The 20,897-nt window shown below is 41.2% G+C and overlaps 1 protein-coding gene across 8 annotated transcripts in view; it reads left to right on the plus strand.

The window, feature by feature from the left end:
* Positions 1 to 20,897, plus strand: part of LOC111873758 (facilitated trehalose transporter Tret1) — a 186,858-nt gene that overhangs the window by 156,274 nt on the left and 9,687 nt on the right. For 4 of the 8 annotated variants that reach the window (XM_033755195.1, XM_033755196.1, XM_033755197.1 and 1 more), the window contains 3 exons: positions 10,608 to 10,758; positions 17,087 to 17,259; positions 20,075 to 20,367. In XM_033755195.1, coding sequence (XP_033611086.1) covers positions 17,169 to 17,259; positions 20,075 to 20,367 — 384 coding nt within the window. In that variant the 5' untranslated portion in view covers positions 10,608 to 10,758; positions 17,087 to 17,168. Of the gene's footprint in view, positions 1 to 1,869; positions 1,908 to 9,549; positions 9,629 to 10,607; positions 10,759 to 17,086; positions 17,260 to 20,074; positions 20,368 to 20,897 lie in introns of those variants that run through there. The other 4 variants (XM_033755198.1, XM_033755194.1, XM_033755201.1 and 1 more) reach the window with 4 other exon arrangements.

Here is a 20,897-nt window from a genome sequence, read left to right on the forward strand (position 1 = left end):
AATTTCCAATCATGTTGCTTTGTTATGTGATTCTGGCAGATGCTGACCTGACGCTAAGGTTGACAGCCCCTTGATGCATTACGATCAGGGGATGAGGCTCCGGCCGTCCCACTTTTATGTTATCGCTGTTCCCAGCTGTCAGCTCTCAAATTCTCAAAGACTTTCCGACTTTGCCGAAACTGCCAGAATTCCAGGAAAGTACCAGATGTTACTTCCTGTCCACATAGCAAAACTTGAACTATGTCCCTTCTGCGTGTAAGAGTTGGCTATCTGCCGGATCTCTTTGTTTGTATTTTTGTAATCGTGATATTTACTTAATATAGGTATAATTAATACACACAAGTCCACCAATTAGAATGAACGGTTACAGGAGACCAACAATTTCCAGAACAGAAGGGCAGAATTTCGAGCCAAAATAAACGTGAATAAGAAAGAGAGCATCAAGGCGATGTCTCCTAGTGCGTGAAGTATGCAATTTTAACTCCTCCAGAGCAAGACAATAAATGTAATGAACTTGAGGAAAGAAACAATTAAAACAAAGGGCCGCAAACCTCTGCTGGATGCGTTCCAGCTTGTTGGAATAATAATAATAATAATAATAATAACAACCTCAACTACAGTGCTCTTAGTAGCCGTATTAAGCAGTCACTCTTGAGAAGCCAATAGTCGCTTAGCTGATCATATCCCATACTTTTATGGAACCCGAATGTTGACTACCGTTTCCACAGGTTCGTGCCACTGTATCTATCCTGAGCCAGAAGAATCCAGTCCACACCTCAGATAAATTTGTAGTATAACTGTAACATCTACTCTTTGTTCTCCCAAATGCTCCCTTTCCTTCCGGTTTTTCACTGACATGTACGTGTTTCTTATCCTATTTGTACTGCATGTCTCACGCAACTTATTCTCCTTTGTTTGACTTTAATCACTTTTGAAGTGTACCAGTTACGAAACTCCTTATCACGATGAAAAGTTAAACAGTTCCGTCCAGGTCACCGGCCACACCGGACTAACTTTTATATATTACATTATTTATTATACTGCAATCGGGTTTTAGCCCGGTGGCAGTAGTACACAATATGACACAACAGACAAGTAACACATATTACACTAAGTGACAACAGGTTCAAACAAAACAATACACAAAACACAACAATAAGGACATCCTACCACAATGAATACAGACCAAATACGATTAACAACTACAACAATTACAGAGAAATACAAACAACATGATATTTTTAGTGTGACGGACCAGAATGAAACAAATCAAATTCCTTATTATGAATTTTTCTGCCCTACACACCCAACGCCCCCCTCCTCATCCCTCACCTTTGACCTACAACCTCAGGCATATCTAACACCTAACTCTGCAGGCTTGATAAGCAACATGCATACCATCAAAAGACAATACATGTGGCGTAGAAGGTTAAATATATTCACCCTTATTTTAAAACATTGTAAATACGAAGCCCCTGATTGCAGTAGGGCGGAGGGCACAGAGTTTACCCGAATTTTAGCGCACCTGATGATGGCCAAGTAGGCCGAAACATGCAGTGTGTTGACGATTTTGAAAATGATTGAAATTTAAATTTTGATTTTGTTGCATGGTGGACAGTAAACAACTGATATAAATAATAACTCTATGGATTACGAACACGCTAACTATTACACGAAGGAAACACAATAGGTAATTACAAGTACGTAAACAATATAATGTAACTAACATTAAGATAAATACGCGAAAAAATTGTAACCTTCATACAGTAACATTGCTACATGTACGTAATATGTAATGCATTCGCTAGAGTAAACTCACATTTTCAGTAAACAACGAAACCGACCACGTATAACAGACCAAAGCACGACGAGACTACGCCTTTGCTTCGTTACATGTTCTTAAAGCAGTGAGTAAAGTTAACCATTATTAATACTCATAACTCATGTGATTACACCAGGTATGTGCCATTCAATCCAACCAAACACAGCAACATATTCGGATTGTGAAACCATTGCTCTTCGCAGTATCATAAAAACATATTGTACGGGCAAACAACTTAGAAGAACCCGAAGATACACAAGTTTATCACCACTGTACCATGATAATAACTACACATACAATTTAAACCAAAATCCAAAATCACATACCCCCACAAAAAAAACGGATACAACATAGGATATCTACATACATATACATTTTAATACTTCTATAATATTCCATATATTTTCTTATACTCAATCCAAAACGGACGCAGTTTTTAATATATGACGCTGAAAGAACTGGCCCATTTAGATCTCGTAACTCATTCTAAAACATATATTTATTGTTTTGCTCATATACACCTGATGATGGCTAGAAAGGACCGAAACATGTTGTGTGATTTCCATAATAAAACTGTTTGACTTACTGTCTTTACTTTATTCAGTAGTCAAACCCCCTTGTTTTGTTGTGTGGAGGTAAAAAGAGCAAGTATTCTGCGCTCTGTTGCAACCTACTTTTTTGATCCGAACGTTATCCTAGATACTGTTGTCAGATACCCAAGATGCATGTTCTTGCGTTAGGTTGACAGAACAAGTTTGCCGCTCAAAGAAAACAACACGTGAAATTATAGTGTTATATATATTCATCGCTTTTTAGGTAGGAGAGGAGAAAATAAAAGGTTATGATCTAAATCGTTTCCCAGATGTAATATTCTCTTAATTTCATCGTTAATTGCATTTTGATTTCTTATTGTCGTTACCGTATATTTTAAACATGAAGCAATTTTATTTCACTGCTAGTATACAGTGACCGCCTCTGTGGTCTACTGGTCAGAGTTCCTGGCTACAGATCCAGATGTCCCGGGTTCGATTCCCTGCTCTACCAGGTTTTCTGAGAAGTATGGGGTCGGAAACGGGGTCCACTCAGCCTCGTGAGGATAATTGAGGAGCTACTTCAAGGAAATAGTTTCTCCGGTTTAAAAAACCGAGATTAACGGCCGTGGGGAACCGTTGCGCTGACCCCGTGACACCCTCTAACTTCGCCGACAAGTGGCAGTCGCTCGATAGGTATAGTTCGCTTGCGGACTACAGGCCACAGAGTTTGTTTTTGTTTGTTAGTATACAGTACGCACTTCCTTCCGTTATATTAATCCTACCCTAAACCTTCTGAAATACGCGAAAAAGAATGAATTGACAGCTTAGCTTGATTCTGTCACATCGCTAATAAACGAGGAATCTCCCTTTGAAACCATAACATGTACAGGCTGTCCATGCAAGCATAATTACCGTGTCTCGAGCATGTGAAGGTAGTGACGACATGGATGCGTTTGTATGCAAAATAATCGGCAATGAGCTGGTCCGAAGTTCCTTCAACGAGTCTTCCGTTTGCACATTGTATTAAAACAGCACAGACGAAGACTCGTTGTATCACCATGACAGATACAGAGGAAAACAAAATCATTCCAAAGCGGGAGATCTTGATACTAAAGTTTACGCTGATTTATTTTGCTTGATCTTTCTTACCTTGAAAATATATGATTTTTTCCATCATTGCTTAGGCAATATGCGCTTACTTTTTCAGAAGGAAAATTATGTTTCTTTTTTCTAAACTCCTTTATCACGTAAATATTTCATATCTTTGGATTCTTTGAATATTTTAAAATTGCATGACATAGAGAAACGTTGCGTAGATATTAAATGTCTTTTAAATTGTCTCTTATTTCAGCATGTGTGTCTGTAATGCTTCCACGCTGACTGTGTGATTGTCTGGAAGTAATTTCTTCATTAAATTTAAGTATGTCCGATTTTCCGTAGAAGTAATTTTTCAATACCATCTAAACGACAAGAGATCTAGGCTTATGTGGATATGCCTTATAATGGCCAATTCTTAGGTTATTTAACAGCGTTTATCAGCTGCCGATATTATGTAACGTCGAATGCTAGGCGATTTATAAATGGTTAATGGAAGGGATAAAGAAGACTGAGGAACGGTACTTGACTGATTTGGTCGGCTTCAAAATAAAAGTTTATTTCATCGATATAATTAGAGACTTCCTCAAGAATATGGTCGTTCTACTTAGAATACATTGGAGAGCACGTGGTAGCGTAGTTTGTTGAGGCACTATGCTACAAGCCGGAAGGTCTCGAGTTCGAGTCCCGATGAGGTGAATTTTTTTCAGATTACCTAAGATATGAGAATTGAATGCGGTATTTTATTCGAAATATTCACGGTAAGAAACCGTTTCGGATAGATAGATGCAGGTGGGAGAATAATATTAAAATTGACTTAGAAGTACAGTTTGAAGATTGTGGGCTGTATTCAGTAGATTCTGAATGGGATTCAGTGGCAGGCTCTTATAACATGTTAATAAATTTTGGGGTTCCTTAAAAACGGTACATTTTTGACCAGCCGAAAATCTGGATGTTCTTTAAAGAAGGCGATATATCTTGGAATTAAATTTATTCCTTTGTTACAACTTAAGAGGAATTCGTTGCAATGTTAAATTCTGTTGACTGTTCAGTCTTCCAATACCGGATTATCTGCCCGCATGTTTGGGTTCGTGAAATGTCACATGTTTTTACTGGATTTTTGAGTTTCCTATTCATTAATCAATAGACTGCTTGACAAGATAATCGTATGATATAGGATGTGTCTCGTTAAATAAACATCTAACCATCAGCATTTTACTCAACTGCAATTCTGACCGTCAGAATTCAAAGTTTGTATCTCAGCAGAAATTCCGTAATCATTGAAATGGTGCCAAGGAAGTTTGTTACGTGTGTTTTCTTACATGATGACGTTTCCTTAATTTATCTTGTTACAGCATAGTCCGAAAATTTTTAGAGCTCTGAGACTCTTCTGTATCTGCACGAATGGAAATGTGTACTTTTAGTTCCCCATATATTTACTTATCTGATGAGAAAAGGTACTCCACTACCTAGACACGTAAATTCTATGGTTGATGAAGCTACTAAATAGTAAACATATTACACTTCATAAAAGGTAAGGTAAAGCTATCCCTATAATAGGTCGTGAAGGCCCATAGGGTTGTGAGACGTCGAGGGTCCCATATTATCTAGACAATCAGATCACAGATGGCGGTGACGTTGTCAGCCTTACGCGCCAGCGGCCGTTAATCCCCCGGTACTCATTTCTGTTAGCGGCTAAGTTAACCCGAGGGCCATAATGCGGATGGAAGAATTAGGTCAATTGAAAAAAATCCATTGACCTCATCGGGACTCGAACCCGCTACCTTCAGGCATGCAGCATAGTGCCTCAACCAACTACACTACCGCGTACCCTCCACAGACCTTATTTTGGATTATATTTCATTATTTGTACAACGTATCGAAAATGATTTCCGAATCAAGTAATGGTATATGGGTATGTGTAACATATACGAGAATGCTTATCGGGCTCCGAAGTTTAGTGCTTTCGGAAGTCTGTGAGAACTTTCATTAAGTCGGTTTCAAATGCCATAAAGCGGAGGCGTTAGTGAACTGACATCGGCCAAAATTAAATTTGTGTCACGGCTTCTAATATAATCTCATGGATTTTAATAGAAAATTATTACGTTGTCTGGAAGAGAACTGCCGACAGATAGATAGAGAGCCATGGTATCCCCCCCTCAAAAAAAAAAGAACAAAAACAAATGACATAGATGGCGGGAAACATAAACCCTTCTTATCTTCAAAAGGAGACTAACTTTACATATAACTATAGCTCAGTTTAGGCCTGTAGCAGCAGTTACCTCTGATAACTCCGTGGAGACTGTACATTCTTGATGAGCCGATGGTCCCTCGGCTGGTCAAGAAGTTCGCTACCTTTATGGAGCCCGAAGGTTCAGTTCTGTGATCACAGCACCCCGCCGCTGGACCTTATCCTGTGTCATATGAGTCCATTCCACACCAATCTTTACTATATTATAATATCAACCTCACATCTCTACATCTGCGTTTCTCATGCGGCGTCTTCCCTTCTCATCTCCCTCGATTTATGTATGATGAAGTGTACAAATAGCCGGTCACGGTAGCCGAGCGGTCTAAGGCATGCACTGTCTTCGCTCGCTCGGAAGCCGGGATCGTGGGTTCGAATCCCACTTAGGACATGGATGTTTAGTTTGTGTGTGTGCGTTTTTCTGTGTTTCTGTACAGGTAGAGTCCTTGCGACGAGCTGATCACTCGCCCAAGGAGTCCTACCGAATGTGTAAGATCTAGACAAACCGAAGTGAACGGAGTTCATGAAGGTAGGCCTAGGCCCACTGGGGCTCGAACCTGGGCCGTCGCCTTGGGAAGCCAGCGACTAATCGCTAGAGCTATGGCGCGGCCTACATTTTTATATTACTATTGTATGGCAATTACTCAGTAGTCTAGCAAGTACATATCAAGATAGAGCCTATGTAGATAATTGTCCTACATGACGCAGCACCTCGCGAAGTTAAAAAAACTCTTGGGGTTGATTTGTTTGTGGAACTATCACGTCGCAGGGAACAGTTTCGAAGGAATGCATGATGCAGTCTAGCGGCTGTTGTGCGTTATGATTAGAATGACGCAGTTCTCTGCAGCACAAAGGGAGATCGTTTTTGACGTCCGAAGTGACCAGACGCGATATCAAGCAGTCATTATAGCAAAACAGTTACACCAACTACAGTTATCAAAGACCAACAGAGGTTTGCGATGACCGTTATGTTCGCGCAATTGTGTGTGGAACGGTAACCATTCTTCCCGCCTAGCTAGAACGAGGCTAGTCAAAGCCTTGAGGGGAGACATGTTCCACCGATTGAGCAGTTAGCCTAATTATATTCAAGCTTCCAACCCTAAAACTAATCAAATGAAACTTGGTTATAATACGAATGGTGAGTGAAGTTGTGACCTAAGCAAACACTTAGAAGAGGATGAGCGACAACAACAGGTTCCAGTTTTAGTCACTTCAGTTGTTTTGCGTGCGTTCTTAGTCCTACTTCATGTCTTTGTAAAACGCTTCGTTCCTCTTGTCTGTGTGCATGAAAGACTGGAGAACTGGGGAATAGTTTCCATTAACTTGATACTTAAGAGTTTTACCAAAATCTGTCTACATACTCTAATTTTGATTAAGTTTTGCCAAAAAAATAGTGAACCCATATATGAGGACCTATGTGCACCTCTGCTCACGTGTCGAACACAATTCAGTAAATATTTATCGGAAGGAGAATTTTTTCGAACAAATGTTATATATCACAAAGTTACTTTTTTTTTACACCTAATACGCTTTATCCATAAGTTTTGCGGTGTTAAGAGATAATTGAACGTGAATTGTTACGTTGTGCATACATTTCCCAACTTGTATGTCAACGATTAATAGTGTTCTCCCGGGTACACTCAAAGATTACAGAACAAACAACAGTAGACTTCCGAACATGCGAAGATTACTAAAATCACTTATTCACAGTAATTGTTAACTTAAGCTTCCTGCCACTTGAATTTATAAGGTTTACGCTATAGAAATAGAGAAGGGATAGCGCAATCAGCGTAGCGACTGGCTACGGGCTAGACGACCGATGAGTCCGGAGTTCGAGCCCCGGTAGGATAAAGAAGTTTCCCTTCTCCACGTCGTCCAGACCGGTTCTGGAGCCCACTCAGCCTCCTATACAATGGGTACCCCGAGCTCTTTCTCCGGGGCTAAAGCGACCGGTGCGTGAAGCTGACGACTCACCTCCAACTAGTGTCGAGGTCAAAAAACGTGGGTCTATTCATCCACTCCCCCATACGTCTTCATGGCGTAGTGCTTAACAGGGACAACTTTTAACAAGTTTACGCTATAGAAATACATTTTCAGAAATAATATTATTTTACATAGGGATATACGTTAATTTCGACTTTATCTGAATAAATACTTGTGCATGGATGTTAATATTGTCGCGTATCGGGCGTATATCGCGACAAATAACTTCACGCCGTATTTGATATAGCGAATTTTATTTCACATTCCCTCATACAATCACCCAAATTACAGATTTACGATTACTGCTATCTGCAGTATCACAATTAGTACACTCCAAATGCCACAATACAACTGACTGGCTGACTGTCACAGTACAACTCCCGACTGTTACNCCATTTATAACTCCTGCCTAACATGACTATTAAGTGCATACTGAGGCCGCGCCATAGCTCAAGCGGTTAATCTCTGGTTTCCCACCGCGGCGGCACGGGTTCGATCCCGGGTCTGGTCAAATGGGATTTGTGGTGGACAAAGCGACTCTGGGGCGGGTTTTCTCCGAGTACTTCGGTTTCCGCTCCCAATCTTCATTCCACCAAATTCTCCATCATCATAATCGCCCGGGGCAGGCTACAGTAGGCCAATCAGTGGCCGCCGTGCCGAGTGGACCCAATTGGATTCCACCCCCCACTAAGCGAATTAAAAGAAAAATGCATTGTACACTTCCAAAATCTTGTATAATCAGCACCTGAATGCAATGTGAATGCTTGCCTGACGTATTAATTTGGCATGTTTCAATACCATATGGGTTTTGTTGTCATAAATAGCCGACTGCTACGTCAGTTTAACGTGGATTTAATTTGGCCGAGTACCAGCATGCGGATGGTTGATTGCCAGAATGCCGACAATTCAGTGAGGAGTTTTTCACAGGATATTTTGTAATAATTAACCGGTATTTTTATTGCTAGTGGGTTGGGACTACGTCCCTTGTACTGCGGCCACTTCTGGCCTATTGTACCAGCCCCAGATGATAAGTGAGGGTGATTGTGGAGCAGTTGGTGGAATGAAGATTGGCAGGGGAAACCGAAGTACTCGGAGAAAACCTGCCCCAGCGCCACTTTGTCCACCAAAAATCCCACTTGACCAGACCCGGGATCGAACCCGGGCCGCCACGATGGGAAGCCAGCGACTAACGGCTTGAGCTATGGCGCGGCCTACTAATTAACCGGTAACTGAATGATTTAACGAATCTCAAATTATATATATTGCCCCGATGGTGTTTATTTAAATATGCTTACTTGTTCTGATATAATTTACACATTCTGGTTGTGTGTATTCATTAAAGTATTATTTTGTATGTGAAGTTATGTATAAGTACGCGCCTGTATAGCTACAGTACAAAGACGCATTTCAGCCGCGACTCAAGAAATCTGACTGTGGATATTTCGGATTCTGTATCTGAGACTTGTCTTGTTTTAAATTTATTGACCATAACTAAACTAGACCAACTGACTGCTCTTAGGGCGATAGCAATGTGTTTATGGCAGTTCAGAGATGCAATTCCTGATAAGTTTTATAATTTACAGTGAGTGAAAACGGAATCATTCGGTCCAGATGAAAAGACTACAGTAAAATGTCGGCTGGCAGATAATCAGTGGGTAAGAATGATTCTGCTGTAAATGATCACTCTCAAAAGAAAATATTCGAAATAAACCAAATCACTCTTCGCCATAGCGTGTTGGGATTAGGATGTTCACAGATGTAGAATAGTCTAAGCCTTAGCCGTCAGTCAGCACACGCATTTGCCCAGACCCCAGAAATTATATATTTAGCATTGTCACTAGATTGCAGCACTAACAAACCACAACGTACGGTAGTCATCTCATCAGAGTAGCCCGAGGCGAAGTAAACCGAGTGCTGACAGTGAAGTGATAATTCATCACAGACATGGTAAATACAGTCCTCTGTCTGTCTGTCTGTCTGTCTCTCTGGGTGCCTGGTTGCAGTCGAACCTCGGCAGGTTCTGCTTAGCTTCCAGATAGCTTCAAATAACATCTGCTGCTTCTTTCTCCCTCTATTTCTTTCTCGTTCCAATCTTCATGTTCTGTTTCTTTTCTTTGTTTATTCCTTCTTCGCCATCTACCTTCCCTTCTTGTTTATTTCTACTTTTCTTCCTCTTTTACCATTGTTTTGTTTCTTTCTTACATACTTTCGTTCAGTTTGTTTGCTCTTCACTCATTTTATTTTACATTTACTTTATATGTGTATATATTTCATGCTAGAGTAATTAATTCGTACTTATCTTCCTCTGCTTCATTTTAACAGTAAAGAGATTATATTTATGAATTTCTAGCGCTTTAAATCACAATGATTGTTATATTTACTTACCTGCTTAACATTAAACAACAACACTTCTTTCTTATATGTGTTTCGTATGATTCTCAGAATAAGCAGCGATTGTTTTCCTAAAGAGCTGAGATTTCAGGCTGCAAGGTCATAGTGATTTTATTTTATATTCAGTATTTTTTTCATATGTTTCAAAATGAATATTAGTACACTTTCTGCTTTTCCTTCAGCCTCCTGTAAGTTGCGCAGCATTGTTTTTGAAACGACGTCATTGGTTCATAAAGAGGTCACACACAGAAATACGTATTTTCAAGGCTGACCTTGTTTATTTGAGGTTAAGGAGTGATCTGCCTTGAATGGCAAGCACAAGTGATTTTTTGTAACGCATCTTGGAATTCAGAGGTCATTAAGTTCTTTCCCTCCCCTTTTATCTATGCCTGCGTTCATCAGAAATACAGTTTCCCTTTCAAGAGTGTTGTCAGCAACCAATCGCTCAGGCTTGAAAAAATCAAGTCAGGTAAATTTTGCGCATATTGCTACTTTTATATACTTGTCGTTTATTGACTGTAATTTTGTTTCTCAGGATATGCATTAAATGATCAAGACGTTCTCTTCTCTCCACTGTGAAAACGAAGAACACATCTACAGAATTACTGTGTAACTGTACATGTCAGCTATTGGAAGACGATATACTACCGTTCGAATGAAGGGATATATTGGAATAATAAGCATCTGTAAGTTAGAATGAACTTTAACTGAACTAAACATTGCACGTTTAACCGTATTTCCACCTGACCACGAAAACAATGGATTAATCAACTAATTTTACTTAAGGATCAAATATAAGTTCTGACCATTAAAAAGTCATACATACACATATGCCAAAAAATGTAAACATCGGCAAATTTAAGTAAGTAGCTAGATGATAGCCAAATAGACCGAAACATATCGCGTAACAGAGGTACCGCGGTAGTACGAATACAAAGTTGTCAGATGCTAGAGGCTGTGGAACTGCTAAGAATCTTGTTAAGACTGGTGAGTGTGCGAAAGGATGGCAGAGCACGCGAGGGAGTAAGGAACGAGTGTTTTGCGAAGAATGGATGTACAAACTTGGGGATAAATAAGTGGTTAAGTGAAGGGAATTGGCAAAAAAGCGAGTTAGGGAGTGACTTGAGTGACGAAGTAAAATGAATGACGTACAATTATCGTTCGAATTTTTTTCTTTTCGATGTTATGAATATTTCGATATATGCAAGGAAACACATGTTCACTTACCGTTTCTATAACTCTGCTGTGGTTGTAGGCTGTCCACCCGTCCTCAAAAATTTGTCCAGTTGCAGTTTTCACGTCTTCTGTAAATATTTCTGCGTTGTGGCTGGCTCGATGGCAGTCTGCATAACATGCAAATATATACCACCAAGGAATAACGAGTGTTGCAGTGTAGAGAATACAGTACTATATTTCAACGCTTGGCAGCAGCGGCACGCGGTTGTTAGAGTACTATCTTCTAAAGTAGCATCAAACATAAAAAGTTAAAAATCTTCCTTGAAAACCTCAGCTCCCTATTGGTTACTGTATAGGATTAAAGGTAAAAAGGTGGAGTTATACCTGTACTTAACTAATTAAGCACTACGCCATGAGGACGTAGGGGGGAGCGGATGTATACATCAACGTTTTCTTGATCTGGGCACTACTTAGAGATAAGTGGTCAGCGTCACGCCCCGGCCGCTTTACCCACGGGGAAGGAGCCCCCTGTACCCATTGTATAGGAGGCTGGGTGGTCCCCAGAGCCCGTCTGGACCCCACCGAGACTCGAACTCCGATCCCTCGGTTTTCCAGCTCATAGCCAGTCGCTATACCGACTGCACTATCCCGGCTCCCCCTGTATGTGATTAGTAATGTCACACGGATATACGCGTTAGGTGTACGCAAATTAAATCAAATCAAGATATATATGATTCTGTGTTGTCACAGCGGTCGTTATGAAGAGTTCTGTCTTCCGTTGAAGTTAATCGGTGTTGGAAGGAACATGTCGCCATCTTTATTGTCGAAGAGGCTCTTCTTGCTACATGCTTCATATTAGTTTCTTCTTGGGTTATTCTTAGACCCCGAGAACGATTATGACATGTTCCTCCGAATGGTGGTTTACTTTCAACGGACTACACCGCAGTATATCCCAGAAGATACAACATTTGAATTCAGGATATACAGTATGCCCCAAAATTAAACAATACTGAAACTCGCGCATCTCGAACGCGCATGTGCATTTGTCGACGGGGCATAGCTCCAGCCGCACGTGTTCCCAGTAGTGAAAAGGAAGTTGTGTTGTGCAGTTGTTGTTGGAAATGGGTCTCTCGACGGAAGAAAAAGTATTCATAGTTCAGTATTATTTCCGCTCATACGGAAGTGGTCGCCAGACAACTCACTTCCTTGGTTTTGAGCGGCCAGATGTTATCGTCCAGAAGCCGCTACACAGTACACGTGTGACGATATGGTGTGCCGTCTCAGCACACGGCATATTAGGCCCCTATTTCATTGAGGATTAGGAAGGCAATGCTGTTACCATCACCCAAGAACGCTACAGGTACATGGTGATCGGACCGTTCCTTCAGGATTTGAGAAGGTTCTGTCTTGCAAGGGGCCTTCACATGAATAGACAGTGGTATCAACAGGACGTCTCTTCATTTCAGTACTGAATGTTTTGGCGCATGCTGTGTAAACACAATTGCTCTGCCGTCTTATTATGCAAGAAGCAGGAGTATCGGCTGTAAATGTGTTACAAGTCGGCGAATTTCCGTTGGATGTATCTAGCGTAACAAATCCCTGCATATTTTTGTATTTTCGGAAGCTGTCGGCCCCTGAAGCCAGTACGGTATATTACACATTTCCACTGATCAAGATGCGTAGTGAAATAATGTTCTAAATTCTGCAGAATTAACCGTACTGCAAAATTAGCGAGGTCCACCCTCCCCTCTACGGATGGTTTACACACAAGAACAAGCCTGCGTCTGATTGGCTTTGGTTTACTACTCATATGGCCTCAGCCCCTCAAGACATTTGGAATATAGAGACTATCTATCAGTGATATACTTGGAAAATATACACGTAATGACAACAGTAACTCCAAGAAATTTGTTGTGACGATCTAGAATTGTATCGAAAGCTACCCGTTTGCAGTCTCTGCCGGATGCCGGACATCGTGACTGAGGATCTTGGAGTTTCCCTCAATGTCATTAGGCCCCCAATTATTTTTTTACTTCTAGTGGAGTGGGACTAAGTCCCTCGTACTGCGGCCACTTCTGGCCTATTGTACCAGCCCCAGATGATAGGTGAGGGTGATTGTGGAGCAATTGGTGGAATGAAGCTTGGCAGGGGAAACCGAAGTACTCGGAGGAAACTTGCCCCAACGCCACTTTGTCCACCACAAATCCCACTTGACCAGACCCGGGATTGAACCCGGGCCGCCGCGGTGGGAAGCCAGCGACTAACCGCTTGAGCTATGGTAGGCCCCCCATACACACGCAGTTTGGCCTCCCGTTCGGCCTGCACAGTTGAAGACTGAAAGGCAAAACTGATGTGTGTGGTGCGGCCGGCCGGCCAATCGTTTGGACTGTTGGAAATCCGTCAGTTCTACCTGCAGGACGTAGCATGTGACAGGCGGAACGCACGTGTGTGATGATACCGGAAGGCCAATCGCTCAGTTGCTGCTGTCTCGTGTTCTTCAGTACTGTTTCGCGTTGTGTGTCATTTCTTAAGAACGTTGAAACTTGCACCGTGATTTTGTAGTTGGTGCTATGGCGACATGGTCGACGGGCTTTTTACTGGAATTTATTGAAGAATTTCGTGGTCATCCGTCTATTTGGAAGGTCAAGAGCAAAGAAAATCACAACCGTGAGAAGGAAGAGAGTGCTTATTCAACACTGACGAAAAAAGTTAAAACAAATGATCCCCAAGCTAACAAGGAAACTGTGTTGAAAAAGATCAACAATCTACATAGCAGTTTGAGAAAGGAACGGAAGAAAGTATTGATGGCTAAGAAATCTGGAATGAGTAGCGAAGACCTCATGTCCCGAAATTGTGGTACTGTAATGTGTAATACATGTTATGATGTATGTAACTTGCTAATAATTGTTAACTTTGAAACCAATGTCAACTAATCATGTAACCATAATATAGGGAAACGTAGAATGTAGTAGTGAATAATATTATAAGTAATAACATTTGTGGTAACGTATAATGAAGATACTAATGTGATTAACAAGCCACTGTAACTATTGTAATGTTATAAGAACAAGAGTGTACCTCGGACCGAGGGTTGCAGGAAACCATGTGTAATCAGTATAGCAAGCCAGGACAGGCGACACTCTTGAGGAAGCTTTTAGACAAGGGTTTAAGTAACCTAAGTAGTTCTGGTCCATTACCATGAATCTGTCAGGACCCTCCTTCCGGGTCTTCCAATAAGGAAACCATCTTACGTGTATTTATGTGTAACATTTTGAATTGTATTTTGCACTTTAAACGCATTATAGGAGGAATCTGGGGTTGAGACACAAACTTAAAGCTCTCTCCCACGCTCGGGCTAAGGCTCTGAGAGTTCTGTTTCTTGTAACCTTAATGCACAGCTGACCCTAATGCATTTTGGAGGGGAGATGTGAGTGCATTCCTGTGAGCCAACGCCCAGTTTGGTCCTATAAGAAGGCACGTGTGAAAACACACGGGATCAGATCTTCTGGTCACATTATAGAGGGCGAAGCTCTGCTTCTCTACAGTTAAACTTTATACTTTGTACTTCCACCACGCTGGTCTGTTTGATTCAGTAAAGCGAGATCTCTTGTTGCAACCAAGAATACTTAGATTTCCTTGCCTACCTACAAGTCTCCGTGACTATCCCTAATTATCGTCGAAGTCTATAACATCCTGAGGCATCGACATTGTGACGTCTAGCTGTCATCGAGAGACCACGCTTACGACATCACCGGTGGCGGCAACGACATTACAGTACTACAAAGATTTGTTGTTCCTGGTAGACCAAGAAGAGACCTTGGACGGGTTTCTTTCTAACCACTGTTTGGTCCATAACTTGCAATACACACGCGATAGCTGCATATGCAAACAGTTCATCAACTGTAGACAAGTTTTTAACAACTAACCAAGACTGCACTGCACTCGGCAATATAGGCTGGAAGACCGTGACCGTGGCATGGAGCCTGCCGGTTTATCTGCGCGTTATGGGGAAGGAAAGGGACAGGCCAAACTGTGCGTGTATGGGGGTCCTTCCAAATCCTGTTTAACTTTCACTAATTATTATCTTCCCAACCTGCATTGCGTGTAACCTCAATAATTATAGCAGCGCCGTTTCAAGCGTTCTGAAGTTGACAATGACGACAATGACAGTGCGTAGGCAGAAGTCATAATTGCGAAAGAGACGCCACGGTCATGTGGGTAGTACCCGTGCTTTATATCGGAAGGTTCCATGTTCGGATCTCGTCCCAGAGACTAACGTTATTGGTGGTGTTCCTCAATCTTGTGTGAGATAAATTTTGGGGTAGTGCCTCAAGTTAGGCCCCCATCTAATCTTTGTACGTCTTTTACAGTTTATTTTTGAGTAAGCGTCCTGTTATTTGACACTGTGTTATCTGCGTTTTACTGATTTATTCATTTATTAATGGGTGAGCCTTATCAGCACTTACATACCTACCGTCCTTTGTTGTGCGTTGTGTTCCCGTTCCTGGTTGACTCCCTAACAGTCCCACATTTCGGATGAAGTGCAGTACTTCCATATTGTTCGAGATACCAGCAGTGTGCGTAAATAAAAATGAATAAGTACCAATGAGTGTTGATGTAAATGCATGCATATAATAATCACCTCCAAGGCACCAGGCGGCACCGTTGGCCTAACATTCTTATAAGACAGGTACAGGTAATCGCTGTGTTTTATATTAACTCTTGAATTCGACTTACTGAATTTGCATAAAGTTGCTACTGTACCAAAGGAACTCTCCACGAAGGTGTTTAGGGAGTCAAAGTTCAGTATTGGTTGCAGACGAATGGTTAGTTTCACAGGGGTGAAGGGTCTCCAGTATCTATCAAATGAGTCCCAGAGACGCTCTGGTGTCGCTAGCGTAGAGAAGTCTCTGCCGTGGCCGATAACCGGATCTTGGTCATGCAACCCACAGCCAGTGACTATACTGAGCTATCCCTACTAATGGTTAAATTCTTTTTATATTTACTTGCTGACTTAACAGCCCAGTGGTCAATTTCAGAATAAGCACGAGTAAAAATATACACACACGAAAGACACACAAACTAATTAATGTCATTTAAATAATTACAATAATTAAAGTAATGATAATTATTATTTTAACAATAACAACTCGGTGGAAGAAGTAGTAGCGCTTCCGATTTGTATTTGTGAGGTGCCCGGTTCTAATCTTGGCCAGGACATCGACTATTCTGATGGAAAATTTTCAGTTTTCCTCATTCTTTCCAGGAAAATGGCAGTATATTACCCGTACATCAGTTAGATCACGATGACTTTCTTTTTCATGTCCTTTTCAGTTTAATATTCGCCAGATTCCTGCCTTACGTCGCCATACAATCTGAGATACTGACAGCGAGTTGAAATGAACCACAAATAAAAAGCAAGCAATAGAAATATGTTCCATCGTAAATGAGCTGTGAATACTGTATATCACTAAATGACATGATCATGAGGAAATTTCTCTTTCTCAGACTCTACTAATGGAGACATTAACATAGAAAGAACAGTTACTCCTGGGGACACTTTCCATGGAGGTAAAGTGGACCTGGGTCTCAAGCTTACCATTCGCCTCCGTGTAATACCGATATCGAGAATGCATAGAGCTTTGCCACCATGCCCCCTATACGCATTCGAGCCGGAGTGCTTTTGGAACAGTGGCAACTTTGCCTTTACCTTTGCTCTTTCTTGAGAAATGCAGTTGAGAAGTTGAATTCAGAAGAGGTAACCTCATAACCTCATGCACAAGCCACTGAGGAGGAGAATGCTCATGTGTCTTAAAGATCTTTCCCTTTGTTTTGTAGCGGAAGTATTTCGAGAACCACTGCATATGTGGTTCATCACCTAAACGACAACACGCACTCTGAAATACAAGTACCTTCCACAATGGAACAGCCTATCGGAGAAGGGGTAGAGTCGACAGAATATCTGCTCGAGGACAGTAAAAAATGGCCTCAATATTTAGCAGCAACTTTAGGTAAATTATATGTTAAGAAGATCTTTATATAACCCTTATATAATTATTTCTAATATAAAGCTGTTAAATGTGTGTTACACATATATGTTTAAGACAAAAAGAAACCAGGAGGTCTGATATTGTAGATCACATTCACATTAAAATCCATCGCATGCGAATGACATTTTCCATTCATTTATTATGTGTATTCCTGTTTGTAACTGTTTGTTGTTCATGATTATTTCCATGTGATCCTCCAACAGATCCATTATATCTTCTTCGTAACTCCATCTCAGGATCTCGATCCTCCGCTAGGTTGGAATCTGATTTTCCCAGAGTCTATCTCTCTTCACATCGGTTTATTTCACTATTTCAAAACATTTTGATTTATATACTTAATTCTCAATTGTAAAATTGTATATATTGTCGGACTAAGTCTGGCAGGGAACAAAATGGGTGTTGGTAAAAATATTAATTGCAAATATTATTGCGGACATTATTAAGACTTTTCTAAAAAAATTTTCTTGGCCAGAATTCATTAATACGACGGACAGTCAGTAAATAGGTCACAAAGAAGAAAAAACACTCCGTGGCCAGTAGTCCGCAAGCGAACTATACCGACCGAGCGACCGCCTCTTGTCGGCAAAGTTAATGCCAATTTTTGCGGATAAAGGGTGTCACGTGGTCAGTACAACGGATCCCCACGGTCATTAATCTCATTTTTCTAGGCCGGAGCCGCTATTTCCTTGAAACAGCTCCTCAGTTATAGTGTTACGATCTTACAATTGAAAATGGAAGTAAAATAGCTGTAATGGACGTAATAGGTTTTTGTATGTGTATCACTATGTAGCAGCACAGACCAGCTTCATGACAGTCTAGGTAGCAGAAGTTTGTTTCAGTAGTCAAAATGGCGACCGTGCCTGAGTGTGTACTATCGAAGAGCAGCGTTCAATTGTGAGATTTTTATGGGCAAACGGACTGAATGCAGAGGATATTCATACAAAAATATTTCCTGTTTACGATGAGAAATGTTTGTCGTTGTAAGGCGGTTCACAACCAGGTCGAGAAATTCTTTCAACGACGTTGGAAAGTCGCACGTAATTCACGATCAGGTGCGGAAGCACCTGTAAACCAATGGGACAAGTGTATCAATGTTTGTGGAGGATATGTCGAGAAATGAATACTTTTTCTAGGTTCAGATATCACATGTTTTACGTTTTATATCCATTTGTGACCTATTTACTGACTGTCCCTCGTATATTCCATTGGACTTATATTTATTCGGTCAGTGTTTCTGACGTCTTGAGATAACATTGCCCGACTTATAAGCCTAGCAGTATAAAATGCCATAAGATTATATACATTTTTAGAAATACAATTTTGCTTCAATGTTTCGTTTTAAACCCCATTTTATATAATTTTGTTAACAGGTAAAACCGTCAAATGGAATTCCTCGTAGTTATTTTACTTATTTTATTTACCCGACATATTTCGGGCTTATATCGGCCATCGTCAGGTGCACCTGGATATAGTCAGACGTAAGGAGTTTTGATTACTTGTACATTATTAGTTCTGTTGTGAAAATATCTTAATTTATATCAGTACCTGTCATGCTTTCTGTTAAAAATCGTATTACCACGTACACTGCTTGTAGTAAAATATGTTAATATCTTCTTATATTAAAGTAAACTGTTGTTGTTATTTGCATCCATTCCATTTGTTGTTTCTGTTCTGCTGACAGTTTGTTAACTGAAACCGAATATCCAACACCGCTAATCTCAAAGCCCCACCTGCTGACACTTTGTTAACTGAAACCGAATATCCAACACCGCTAATCTCAAAGCCCCACCTGCTGACACTTTGTTAACTGAAACCGAATATCCAACACCGCTAATCTCAAAGCCCCACCTGCTGACACTTTGTTAACCGAAACCGAATATCCAACACCGCTAATCTCAAAGCCCCACCTGCTGACACTTTGTTAACCGAAACCGAATATCCAACACCGCTAATCTCAAAGCCCCACCTGCTGACACTTTGTTAACCGAAACCGAATATCCAACACCGCTAATCTCAAAGCCCCACCTGCTGACACTTTGTTAACCGAAACCGAATATCCAACACCGCTAATCTCAAAGCCCCACCTGCTGACACTTTGTTAACCGAAACCGAATATCCAACACCGCTAATCTCAAAGCCCCACCTGCTGACACTTTGTTAACCGAAACCGAATATCCAACACCGCTAATCTCAAAGCCCCACCTGCTGACACTTTGTTAACCGAAACCGAATATCCAACACCGCTAATCTCAAAGCCCCACCTGCTGACACTTTGTTAACCGAAACCGAATATCCAACACCGCTAATCTCAAAGCCCCACCTGCTGACACTTTGTTAACCGAAACCGAATATCCAACACCGCTAATCTCAAAGCCCCACCTGCTGACACTTTGTTAACCGAAACCGAATATCCAACACCGCTAATCTCAAAGCCCCACCCACCTTCTTCCGACCCTCACATCCTCTCACCCTAAAGTCCATATTAATGTTATCTTCGCAACTGCTTCTTGGTCTTCCAGGTGGATGTTTTTCGACAGATTTCAACCCCCCAATAACATTCTTTTTTTTTCGTTATTTATCTCCTGCATCCTAGCCACATGCCCAGTCTGTGGTAGTTCACTAGATTTCGCTTTCCTGACAATGCTAGATGATCTCTGTATATGCAATTAAATATTTATAGGGAGCTGAACTATTGACAGATATTGACAGTTTAATATTTATATAAAATTAGTACTATGTCAGCATATTTTATAATTGTATTTCTTATGTCCCCTAGCCACACTCTTTGCCGTATGTGTGGGCACCGTTGATGGCTGGACGTCACCGGCACTGCCTCTCCTGCAGGACTGTGAGCTGTCACGAGGATACAACTCTTCCAACGACTCATTCCACCACGTGATAACCGACGACGAAGCCTCTTGGATCGGATCTCTAGCACCCCTTGGAGGTCTAATTGGAGCCATGCCGGCAGGCTATCTGGCGAATATCATAGGACGAAGACAGTTGCTGCTGTTTTTGACTGTGCCCTTGCTTTTGGGTTGGATGACAATCATCATTGCTCAAGATTCGGTATGTAGATTGTTTTTAAAATAATTACCAGCAATCCGGTTTTGAATATTATGAACTTACTTAACAGTGCAAGAAATTTAAGTCCATGGTTGTACAGAGGGCAGGAATGTAAAACTTGCACCAGATGACGGAGAACATTCGTATCCCTAAGCTTTTCTTGGGAGTAACAGAAATGAGTACCAAGAACCTTCCTGGGGCTAAGGCTGACAACCTCGTCGCCATCTGTGAGCCAATTGTCTGGAGAATGCGGGATCCTCAACGTCTCACAGCCATATGGGCCTCCACGGCCTGTTGCAGGGATAGCATTACCTTCTTCCTTTTTTTTTTCTTTTCTTCTTTCCTTTCCTTTCTTTTTGTTTTCTACTTTCGTATCTCGGGAGATGTCTTAACGGAATTTCAGTTCTGTCCAAGCCCTGTTAAACAAACCTTTGTCTGAGAAGAAAGCAGTCTTTTGGGATTTGGCACCGTGTATAAGTGGTGTTAACCGACGTTTCGGAGGAACGTATCGCCTCCAGTNNNNCGGTTCTCAC

The sequence above is a fragment of the Cryptotermes secundus genome, unplaced genomic scaffold (genome assembly GCF_002891405.2).
Source record: "Cryptotermes secundus unplaced genomic scaffold, Csec_1.0 scaffold142, whole genome shotgun sequence".
NCBI lineage: Eukaryota > Metazoa > Arthropoda > Insecta > Blattodea > Kalotermitidae > Cryptotermes > Cryptotermes secundus.